General features: G+C 40.4%; 1 protein-coding gene across 1 annotated transcript; it reads left to right on the top strand.

Annotated features, from left to right (window-relative positions):
* The first annotated feature begins 4,607 nt into the window (after nt 1-4,607).
* On the top strand, nt 4,608-11,808 carry LOC123505100 (adenylate cyclase, terminal-differentiation specific-like). Its single transcript, XM_045256146.1, has 3 exons — nt 4,608-5,039; nt 7,988-8,182; nt 8,442-11,808. The coding sequence occupies exons 1-3, from the start codon at nt 4,884-4,886 to the stop codon at nt 8,895-8,897; spliced, it is 807 nt and encodes a 268-aa protein (XP_045112081.1). The 5' UTR covers nt 4,608-4,883; the 3' UTR covers nt 8,898-11,808.
* Nucleotides 11,809-12,761: the final 953 nt, after the last annotated feature.

Genomic DNA, 12,761 nt, shown 5'->3' with positions numbered 1-12,761 from the left:
CTCTCTCTCTCTCTCTCTCTCTCTCTCTCTCTCTCTCTCTCTCTCTCTCTCTCTCTCTCTCTCTCTCTCTAATCCTAATTCAACATTCCTCTTAGCTCTTCACAACAGACAGATGAGTAAGTCGGAGTAATGAGTGGAGAGATTTGGTAAAGCTTCCAGATAGTAAGTACGTGTGTGTGTGTGTGTGTGTGTGTGTGTGTGTGTGTGTGTGTGTGTGTTGGTTACCTGGGCAACGCTCCCCAGGTGAACCAAGCTACAGTGGTCGCCTCACTACCCACTCCACTAGTTTAGCTCTCCCGTCTCGTCTCTACCTCACTCATAGTTCACTGGGGTCTCCGTGTCTCCCTGGCTGGCTGGCTGACGTGTTGCGTTCTTGCCTTGCCTCTCCTCCCTCGCTCCAAGTGCCAAGTGAAGGTAATGTAATATCCCAAACTGTCTTAATCCCTTCTGTACCATGACGCGTTTCCATATCCATTGTGCCTAACTATTTGACGACTTTATACAGCTTCAGAAACTCATGTGGGGATTAAAATAGTGAAAACTGTGGCCATTAAAATTCTGAACGCCTTAGACCTTTCCTCTCTCTCTCTCTCTCTCTCTCTCTCTCTCTCTCTCTCTCTCTCTCTCACACACACACACACACACACACACACACACACACACACAGCGCTCTCACAAGCCAGAGGACCATTCGATTCTGGAGATATTTGGGTGTGTCTCCTTTCACGTGTAGCCCTGTTCACCTAGCAGTGAGTAGGTACACTGGAGTTGTGACCTTGTTGTCCCTGTGTGTGTGTACCTGGTCTCAGACCTATCCGAAGATCGGAAATAATGAGCTCTGAGCTCGTTCCGTAGGGTAACGTCTGACTGTCTCGTCACACACACACACACACACACACACACACCCACACAGCAGTTAACTATTGGTGTGTAATAATCTCGTTCAGTTCTTGAGAAACGCTTAAAGGCACTAATGAATCCCTTTGCCGTAGTTTCTGGGCTGAGAGGTTACAAACTGTTACTCCGGGATACAAGCTTTCAAGGCTCACACAGTAATCCATGGCTGGAAAAATATTAGGTGGAATGGAGACAGACTAAAGAATAAAGAATAAATAGGCGAGTGTCTCAGCTGATAGGTACTGAGCGGAGCGACGCGAGAGAGAGATAGATAGAGAGGGTGGGAGGGGGGTGGAGGCGGAGATATGAGGAACATGGGGGAGGGGACGGAGTGGGGGACAGACGGGAAGATGGAGTGTGGATCGCAGGCAAGCTGATACGTCAGAGGCATGGTACAATAACTTTTTGATCGTTATTGTACCATGCGTCAGAGACACCTGTAGCTAATGACAACTATTATATTATAGTTACCACTTAAAAAAGGATGGCAGATGTCACTTTTGTTTGAAATACTGGTAGGAAAACTGCTTCGTGAAATGCATACATACATACATACATGCATACCGTACATACATACATAAATATATACACATATGAGTATATTTTTAACATTGTTGCCAAACGCTTTCGCTCATAGTGGTCGGAACCCGTAGTGAACCAGGTTTGCCATGTTTGTCCTTTTAAGGACAGTCTGTCCTTTCTTGAGCCTGTTTGTCCTTAAGTTTTCTTGTAAAATAGGACAGTCAAAATCTGTCCTTTTCTGTCCTTTTTTCAGCAAAATTTATTTATTTATTTTATTTTTCATTGTGAACCACGGATCCGGTCAAATCTTCAAACACGCAGTCAATAAATTTGTTTCTGCAACTTCCTATCTTTTATTGTTTTATCATCTTTGTTCTTGTGTTATATAAAAATAAATCGAGCTTATTATAAACTTATGATTTTTGTGTGGGATTGCAGACTGGTAACTATAATAAGCAACCGGCAACTCCCTTAAAAAAGCGCTCCCACTCCCAGCCTCCCAGCCTAGCCTAAATGTTGCTAAATTTCATATAACCCTGCAGGTTCTCTCTCTCTCTCTCTCTCTCTCTCTCTCTCTCTCTCTCTCTCTCTCTCACTTTTAAACACATACCTTAAACACACACACACACACACACACACACACACACACACACACACACACACAGCTCAGTGGTTAGAGCGCTGGCTTCACAAACCAGATGACCGGGGTTCGATTCCCCGGCCGGGTAGATATTTGGGTGTGTCTCCTTTCACGTAACCCCTGTTCACCTAGCAGTGAATAGGTATGTAAATCGAGGAGTTGTGACCTTGTTGTCCCGGTGTGTGTGTGTGCCTGGTCTCAGGTCTATCCGAAGATCGGAAACAATGAGCTCTGAGCTCGTTCCGTAGGGTAACGTCTGGCTGTCTCGTCAGAGACTGCAGCAGATCAAACAATGACACACACACACACACACACACACATATATATATATATATATATATATATATATATATATATATATATATATATATATATATATATATATATATATATATATAATACACACACTTTTTGTTGTGCTGTCATTTTTTGAAGGCAAATGTCTTTTTTTTTAAAGCAGGTCTGTCCTTTTTTCATGTGTAGTGTCTGGCAACCCTGCCGTAATCAGCCCGACGGTAAACTAGGCAGTTAGCCAGTTTCGCAGTTTCCGTTGGCAGCGTTAACATCATATCAGCCAGCCGTCTCCCTGACACACACACACAGGTCGTACTACGTCACAGCAGGCTGCGGCAAGGCGGGGGCAGCTGCCTTCACACCTTGTGATGCCTAATAAATAAAGACGGGTAGAGACGTTACCCACAATAAAAAAAAAAAAAAAACGAGAGAGAGAGAGAGAGAGAGAGAGAGAGAGAGAGAGAGAGAGAGAGAGATGGAGGTGGGGTGACGGACATGATCTCTCTCTCTCTCTCTCTCTCTCTCTCTCTCTCTCTCTCTCTCTCATCAATGGGGAGATTGGAAGGAAAGTGAAGGAGCGAAAAGGAGGCAACTCTATTGGTCGAAGTGGAATAAAACAGGGTCAAGTAATATGACATGACTTTTAGGAAAAGGAGATGGAGAGAGAGAGAGAGAGAGAGAGAGAGAGAGAGAGAGAGAGAGAAAGGAATGAGAGGGAAGTGGATGGAGGAGGGGTAAGGAGTTATAGGAAGAAGAGAGGAGGAGGAGTAAGGAGGTAGAGGCAGGAGGGTGGAGACCCGTGACGCTGAGCCCCGCTATGATAAGCTTCTGGCATTCTATATCCATTATACTATTATTTTCTCTATTTTAGTTATATCAAGAAAGAAATTATCTGCTAATGTCAACTATAAGTGCATGCACATAATTCACATTCTCATTATTATTATAATAACACTGACAGTCAAGTGAAACATGGTCTCATGATATACGGCCTACCTTGTACAGAAGTTAAAAACCTCAGTCTAACTACACCAAGAGATTAGTTTTCTTACACGATTCTCTCCCTTACGTTAAGTTAGGTTAGTGAAAAGTAATCATTTCGTACTCGGTTTACTCGGTTTCACAGTGTAATCAATACCGAAATACTCGGTTTGCAGAAAGTACTCGGTTCGCCCATCACTAGCAAGCAGGTCCCTTCCAGCACCTGCAGTACATTACATGCAGAGCGAGAGATGCGTGTTTCGATCATGATGATAAAAAAGAGAAGTTAAAGAAGTACTGCCATTGTTAATTAAGCGGTCAAGAGAGCGTGTCATGGAAAAGTATTTGATACTATTTTAAATAGTAAAGTTGCACAATGGGATGAGAGAGCCATGAAAATGTGTATACCTAGTAAAGATAAACGACTTGAAAACAAATCCGAGAAAAGTATATACTATTACAGAAGGATGGTTTAACCAAATTAAAAGGATGAAGAGTAACACTAATTAGTCTTAGAATGATGAAAGAAATAGCATGGAACAATGTAGCATTTTAATATTAAATGTTGATGAAGGGGAAAGCTTGACTGAGCAAGCGAGGAGAAAGCTAGTGTTTGCATATAGGGTGATTGATTGATTGATACATTTATTATTTGCATATAGGGTGAGATGGAGGAACCTTTGCCGTGGAGAGAGAGAGAGAGAGAGAGAGAGAGAGAGAGAGAGAGAGAGAATGAATGAATGAATGAATGAATAGTGGAGGCTGAATCCACGAAGCTCCAACCGGACTTTATTGTCATCTTTTCCACCAATCCACTCCCAAAACTTGTAGCTGTTTCGATTTCACAGATTTCAGGTTTCAGCACAACAACAACAGCAACGAGGACTTAAAACTCGTTGACATGTGTATGTATGTAGGTATATGTAATTACAATCATGCATATATTTATTTTGAACCACATGATTACATAAGAAGAATATGAACGTGAAGAAAAATAGTTAACGATTTTTTCCAAGAAGGTTAGACTAATGAACGGAAATGACCAAGTATGTCCAGCTTCCTTGGAAATTATTGTCCGTTATGTTGTTCCTTGCAACTCGTGAAAACAACGTTTGGCAGTGAAACATTGCCGCTTCAGACACGTCACACCCGAAAATGTTTGAATATTTATCCTTTCTAATTACTTCCATAATTTATATTGGGTTTATATGATTTACAAATAAAATACTTAAATATTGCAACTGCCATGAAAGAAAAAATAGTTTAGTAGCTGTAAGTAGTTTTACAGTTACATCAATACACCCATTGCCGATAACAATTAATCAAATACCCTCAAACACAGCCAAACAACAGTGACGAGATCACGGTGACTTCAGACTCGTATAGGACTCTTATTACGGACACATGATTAGTGCAAGGTGGTGGCTGTGAAGGACACGTCACCGTCAGCTGTGCCTCCACCACCACCACCGACAGCAGCAGCAGGCAGCAGCATCAGCAGTCCCGCGCCGCCACCTGACGGACGGTCTCACACCCACCAGCCGTCAACATGTTGTTGAAACTAACATTGCCGTGGCTGTTTCTGGCCTCCCTGGCATCAACACAACAAAGAGTAGCTCCTGGAGTGCCTACCAACCAATACCAGCAGCAGCAGCAGCAGCAGCCCCAGCGCGGCCAGGTAGCGCAGCAGGGCGGCCACTACCAGGTAAAGGCCAAGTGTGAAAGGTGACAGGCTTTACTCCATTCGGCACATATTGTTGTCACACCTGCATTTTAGGCACAAATGCAAGGCTTATGAGTCAGGTCCTCGATTTCCCTGCCTGACACATCTGCTGTACAGCCTCACAGCCTAACATATGTAGGCCACCGAGACCTGGCACAGCCTGCCGCTCACCTGGGCTGCCGTGACATTTTTAAAGGCATGCCCTACTGATCACCAGGCAGAATACAGAAGTACAAAAAGTGCTTCAGTCATATTGAAGGTCTTTTACTTTTTATTATCTATGTAAACCACTTACCGTCTTACATAAAGAGTGATTGCAAAATATTTGCTGACGATCTAAAGATTTATCTGCCCATTCGTAACTTACCACACACCCACACAGTTGTTGACATATTTAACTGCCAACGTGAAATACAGAATATCAAACTCCTGGGGGTTTTCTTTAAATATAGATAAGTGTGTCACACTGAGATTCAACAGAGGCACTTTTCCAGAGCAAGACAGGCCCATATAACACCTACTCACTCAATAGTACAGATATACAAAAGGTTAATGCCCACAAGGATCTTGGTGTACTGGTTGATGCTTCTTTACGCTTCCACATGCACATAAAAACTACAGTTAACAAGGCTGCAGGTCTGGCAGCAAATTTACTAAAAGCAACTATTTATAGATCACAGAATTTCATGCTAAATCTTTTTATTACACATGTAAGACCACTACTAGAATACTGTTCATGCCTATGGAACACATGTTATCTTGGAGACCTAAAGATGCTAGAAAGTGTTCAGAGGTCGTGGACTCGACACAGACGGAATGACTGGACTGTCCTACAAAGAGCGTTTGTTAGCTCTTGACCTCTACTCTGTATGTGGACGCCTTACTCGTGCTGACATAATAAAGTACTGGAAGATCTTCCACTCTGAGTGTTCTATCTCTCCCGAAGATTTATTCATCACAACACCACATGCACATACTCGTGGACACCGTTTTAAATTAGCTCACCAGTACAGTTCAGTGGATTTTAGATCTCGATTTTTCTCATTCCGGTGTGTCCGTTTATGGAATTCTTTGCCTGACCATGTTGTTGCTCTGAACTCGCTGCCATCCTTCAAATCAGCCCTTCACAGTCATTTAGGCGACATTCTGTACGACTTTGTGGAGTAATATGCATACACACATGTGCTGCTGTTTGCTGCACAATAATATATCCTGCATTTCTGAACAGTTTCAATGGGTACACATTCCAGTCAACTCACAGTTTGTTATTTTTTATTTATTTTTTTTTTTTTCAAACATCGATATGCTTTGAGTGATTGTGCTATCCATTTCTCACAGATCAGTTTTCAGGAGTAAAGGAATTTCTAGATAATAAGTTTGTACAGCATACAAAGAACATGATTTCATATTAATCAAATAATTAAAATGTGCATAACACTAATTAGTGCATAGCTAATGTGTCAGGGAGGGTAACTCACTCACTATTCATGCTGCAACAATTTCTACCTTCTTTGCAAGTGTTCTTGATATTGTAGCTTGCTGAGGCTCACTGCCAGAACTCACACCAGAACCCATTGGCCACTTAAGAGGCATAGTTAGCATTTGAGAGTCAAAATGAGGTACAATCTATACATCACATGTCAGTCACACACACAACAAGACACTATAGGCAGCAAGTGAAAGAACATGTCGGCAGTAACATTGTAACACTTCCAAGCACTTGCCAGTTACATAAAGACCTGTACACTGTGGTTGCACTGTGTTGTAGATATGCTTGCAAGCAAAATGATGACAGTGTGAGTGTAATAACAAGAAGTAAGGCCATAAGGGAGGAGTCCAAGAAACACCAAAGTTCAGTTTAAAAAGAGGACTATCAGTGGGGAATGCATGCTAGGTAAGGGACAAGGGAGGGGTGTGTAGTTCTCTTCCAGTGCTCACAAACTTCTCTCTTTGCATCTGAATCATCATACATCATCAAACAGTCTGGATATGTTAGCAAGAAGGTGCAGGAAGGCACATGTTTAAAACTGTAACTTGCCACAGACTGAAGTTTGTATCATTGGATTTTTTGGACTTCTATAAAAATAGTTCCTAATTTACAGTGGCAATGTTATTTTCAGATTTTTTTTATGCTATCATATCACTAATAATTTTTGTGGTGCAATAATTTCATAACAATATAAGACAAATTTTATTTCAGTTGATGAAAACAATGTTTTAATTTTAAATATTCTATTATAACTCACTATGAATAGCAACTGCTGGCTTTATTATGCTACATTTTTGGAAATCTGAATGTGAGATCATTCTACCAACTCAAGAAGTTATTGGGCTTTGTTAGATCAGACAGTATTGAAAGTTTAGGAGAGGGAGTGTTCACTTACTAAGTTAGTTGTGGGCAAACTATGCCCTGCAGGCTGCATGCAGCCTGCCAAAGAGATTCATACAGCCCCACAAATGTTAGTAAATTTGAAAGAATAAGTTAATAAACAATGCCAAATGGTATTGTGAGTATTTAATTTTCTTTCTGCAAGTGTACACTTGCGTGTAAGAATGGCTTTTTCTTTAGAAGCCTTTAATTTTGTATTTTAAATATTAATGATTTTGGGTCATTATAGTATGCAGCCCTATAAGATTGTGATTTTTTTAATGTAGCTCTAGCACTGAAAAGTTTGCCCACCCATGTGCTAAGTAGATGCTTTTCCTATGTGAATTCTCCCTGGCCCTTCAATGTCAGTAAGGAATGAGATGTGGTCCCTCAATTCAAATTATAAATGAAAATTGTGTTTAAATTGATTAGATGAAAATAATGAGAAGTCCTAGGTTAAATGCAATTAAAAGTTCTGAACTGAAACTTGGTGCAAGTAGTCGCTGTTCTGTCACATGTTCCAAGTATCTCCCAGCCCACCTCACCCCAGCTTCCTCCCCAGGCGGGTGCCCCAGGAGTGCCACCCCAACAGTACCAGCAAGCCCCAGGTGTCCCACCACAGCAGTATCAGCAGCAACAGCAGTATCAGCAACCACAGCAATACCAGCAGCAACAACAGTTTCAGCAGCCACAGCAGCAACAATTCCAGCCACCACCGCCACCCCAGCAGCCACAGCAGCAGCAGCAGCAATTCCAGGTAGTCACCTATAAAAGCATAAATATAAATAGAAACCTTTTCCTGAAAGATAGATGCAGTACACTGTGCTATGCATGTAGCATTGGTACAGTAATGTGTTGTGCTGTTTGTTCCAACACTAGATGCAGAAAATGGCTCAACCTTGATAATAAAACTTGGCATATTTAATCACCATCTTGGGTGCAAAGTAGTCTAAAACACAAGAATACCACATCATGGACTTCATAATACTGTGACTTATTATCTTCATTCTCTCCAGCAACCACAGCAAGTACAGCAGCAGCCACAGATGCAGCCACATGGAGGACATGGAGGAGGAGGCCACAACCAGCGTGTATTGCACAACCCTAACCTGAGTAGTGAGCGTGACCACATCAAGGACCATCTGGAGGTGCCCATTGACACTGCTAGCATGTCTGACCAGGAGCTGCAGTTCCATTACTTCAAGATGCATGATGCAGATAACAACAACAAGTTGGATGGCCAGGAACTCATCAAATCTCTCTTCCATTGGCATGACTCTGCCAACCATGAAGGAAAAGCTGGCCACCCACAGCCTGAGGAGAAGTTGTTCACCGACATTGAGTTGGTGAACATGATTGATCCGATACTTGATCAAGACGACAAGAACAAGGACGGCTTCATTGATTACCCAGAGTTTGTGCAGGCTCAGCGTAATGCTGCCGCTGCTGCTGCCTCCAACACCCATGCTTAGAATGGCAAGTGGTGGGAGAACAACTAACATCGAGTGTGGTGCCATGGGAGCTCCCTAACTAGTGCTCTCTTCAGGCTGCCTCACTTCCCATCATCAAGGAATGCCTCTTTGTGGGCACCATCCCAAGATTCCTGCATTACATCCATGTTTGAGGAATGTACCTGTTGGTATTGGTTATGGAGTGTACCAGTGTATCCCATATAAATGGTCTCCTAGGTGTTTTTGGGCCTCAGTGGAGCATATTCTATAACTTAAGTATTTTCCAATTAACTTATTTTCTACAAAAAAAATATATACTGTAGTTTCATTGAACACAACGCACATTTAATACGCTTACACCTCAGTCTAATTTTGTTTTCTGCAAATAGTGACTTGAAAAATATGTTTTGAAATACTGAGCAGTGACAATGATGGATGTGAGAAATACACTTGCAGTGTCAAAAATGCATCACAGGGACAGTGATCTCCCAAGAACTTGTTTATCAAATTGTGGTGATATTGAAGGCTGCACCTGTGACTAAGCTGTTAGGGAGCACCACCAGTGCTTTTCTCTGATAGGGCTGATGTGGTGAAGGTGCTTTAATTTTTTTACAGATCTGAGAATTAGTTGGTGAATATTTTGTATTTTAGTCAACTTGATGACAGAAATTTGTTGATGTTGAAATAATATTGTTATTACATATAGTTTGTCGCTTTTCAGTTGGTACTGTGGGAACTTTATTGAAATGATTTTTAAAAACGATCAAGATTTTGTTTAAGAATTATCATGATCTCTTTTCTTGAAGCCGAGTAGGACAAGCTGTGTGAATCAATGTGAAATTGCATATTCAGTGCTGACTTCTTCCATAGAGTTCCAACAAAGTCTTCATTCTTTTTAGTATTGTTCTACATTGATTCCAATGTTAGAATATTTCTTGATATTTCATAAAACCTAATTAACAGCAGTTGCCAAAATATTTAAGTATATAATAAACAAAATGATTATTCAGAAACATAATTGAATGCAAGACACAGTATTTATGAAATAAGATGAAATATTTTAACTGCAAAGTCATTGTAAGCTATATACAAGAAGGAGAAAGAAATCACAGAGTTGCTGTGCATGCAGCATCTTGTTAGTGTGTGGCTTCAAAGCTCACTAAGGTTCAAGCAGTGTGCTCGGTGCTCTTCCACTGAACAGATAATGCTTTTTGTTGATGAATTGTTTTGATAAACACAAAAAATATTTATTGCTTTGTTAGTGTGGTGGAGCTGTTGAGTCCCTTAAAGTTATCACAAGTGTCTGCCTGACAGTTCACATATGTACATCAGCACAAGGTGTGTGAATGTACTAACAGACAAGCATGTATGCATGCAAGTAAGCAGCATAAAAACCTGAAGACAGAGGCTTAACGGTGGAGTTTTATTTCTGATATAAAACGTATTTGATAAAACACTATCACTTTCCTACACATTGTCAGTAAAACTTTACAATTATTCTGTGGTCTCATAATACATCTCCATTTGCCTCACTTTATCTCTCAGATTTGTTAGCCCTGAACATTGCACCAAAGTGTTTCAGGCAAAACTGAATGGTCTTCCATGCTGCATTACCACACATGACTGAGAATTGATTGTGGATGATGAAATGAAAGTGTGTGTGGGTGTGGTTGTGTGTGTGTATCCCATTCATTTGTTCTTTGTATGATCTATATGTATATTAAAGGCAATTTTCTGCAGTATATTTATATACAAAGGAAAGAGGCATACAATATTACTGACTTACACTCACTCTTATAAGTATAATCATAGATGCCTCTGTGTGGAATAGTGCATTCTCAATTTTAAAAGACTTGTATAACAATTGTCTACATATTGTGAATATAGGAGGAAATATTGATAAGTACTTGGCTACAGTCTGTACTGCACTGAAGCACTTGCAGCAAGTCTATCCCTGGGTAGGTGAACAGTGCATAATCAGCATGCATGGCTGGGTGTGACAATGAATATATATATATATATATATATATATATATATATATATATATATATATATATATATATATATATATATATATATATATATATATAATCACAATAGCAGGTGGTAAATTGACAGCAATAACTTTAACAATGATAACCAATAAATTTATTGCTACATAATCGATAAATTGATAAATCCAGTTTTGATACTAGCAGTAACTATATTGATTTTTCAGATAAAGAATTGATAAATCTAAATCTTCGTTTCTACCAAAGGAAACTTAGGAAAATCTTCAAATTCTAAAATTCAAAATCTGCATCCTCTCTTCACTAATGAAAAGTAGCTACTGTTTTATGTAAAATAACTACAATTGGTTTGAAAGTTTAAAACTCCTACTTCCCCTTGTTCCAAAAACTAAAATTATTGATTATCATTAGTTTGGAACCATAAGAATCAGCGATACCGATTAATCGATAACGTGGGAAAAGTAATAAATGTGATAGCCGATAACCTGCTACCCTTATCGTGATACGTTATCGGGATAACGCCCACCCATGATAGACAGTGTTGCAGTGAAGCCAGCCTATTAGTACTCAAGGTGGTCTGAGGCAGCACACTTCCACACACATCAATGTCAACATCATTCATTGGCAGTAACTGGTGAAGTACAAAAAATGCTGCTTCAGTGATAGTGGCCAATGATTGTTGTTCCATAATGTTCGAACACTGAAAAGGGTACATCATGTACAGATAATATTTAATATAGTAACGTGCAATTGTATTTTGAGATAATTACTAGTAGTAATTATTAGTAATGGGATTACGTTTTCTGATTAAATGTTCAAGAGAACTACCCGGAAGAAGCCGCATGGGCGTGACGGCTGCTTTGTCAAGGGTCGCCGGGAGGAAAAATTTTCTACTTTTCTTTGAAATAAAAAATAAATAACAGTAAAGTTTTATTCTCCAGTGGGGAATAATAAAAATATGGAGGCTGAACGGCTGTCATAGGAATAGAAATCCAAACCTCGCATGCAAAAATAGAATAAGTAGGTACTAACTGAATGCATAAAATGAAATGTTGATACCTTATAAAAGTATATTGGTGCTGCATATGCACAGTAACAATGATTCAATACCATCTGTGACACCAACACATTTCAAGTGTTCGACAACAGCGCCTACACTTATGGGCTTTCCTTTCCTTCCTGAGCCAGGTCTCAGCCAAGGAATATATAGCGAGGAAGTTTTGGTGTGGATTAAAGTTTGGAGGACAGCGACAGTGTTGCCCTCTGTTGGAAGCGAGTACTTTCATAGAAAACATTGTTAGGAGTTACTCAAAATTTCTACCATGCTTCATCTTCCCCCCCCCCTATTTTTCCCTGCATTCTCTCGTGGTTATGAACTTATAAGGCAAATAAAACATGTTTATATATATATATATATATATATATATATATATATATATATATATATATATATATATATATATATATATATATATATATATATGCTTTTCTGCCCGCCTCCGCCTGAGCCACAAAAAGGATTCTAGGGAGGATATATGGGTTCAATGGGCGAGCTGGAGGAATTGATTAGGGAACCTCGCTTCCAACAGATGGCGCGTGGGTTGTAGGTAGTAAGGGGTTGAGGGATGAGGGGATCCATCAGCGGGGAAAGATGAGCGCCGTTACAAGATTCAAACAGTCAGCCCGCCTCCGCCTGGGCCACACCACGCTCAGTGCTCACTTGCATCGCCTACATCAGTCTTGTGAGTTGTGACCCCTTCTGCCCTTGGTGTAGGACTACCCTGAGGCCATGGAACATTTCTTGCTTCAATGCCCACGCCTCCTCTCAACATACTGCATTATGCTCCGGCTCTCCGCCCTGGCCATCACAACACT

Source organism: Portunus trituberculatus, chromosome 17 (assembly GCF_017591435.1).
Source record: "Portunus trituberculatus isolate SZX2019 chromosome 17, ASM1759143v1, whole genome shotgun sequence".
Lineage (NCBI taxonomy): Eukaryota > Metazoa > Arthropoda > Malacostraca > Decapoda > Portunidae > Portunus > Portunus trituberculatus.
Note: the sequence above shows the minus strand (reverse complement) of the source record. Positions and strands in the feature narration are given on the sequence as shown.

What these genes read in the sequence shown, in the direction of transcription:
- LOC123505100 (XM_045256146.1), top strand. Translation starts at nt 4,884, where the DNA reads ATGTTGTTGAAACTAACATTGCCGTGGCTGTTTCTGGCCTCCCTGGCA. An exon ending in AGCAGGGCGGCCACTACCAG is followed by an intron (nt 5,040 to 7,987) that starts GTAAAGGCCAAG and finishes CTTCCTCCCCAG; the next exon opens with GCGGGTGCCCCAGGAGTGCC. An exon ending in AGCAGCAGCAGCAATTCCAG is followed by an intron (nt 8,183 to 8,441) that starts GTAGTCACCTAT and finishes CATTCTCTCCAG; the next exon opens with CAACCACAGCAAGTACAGCA.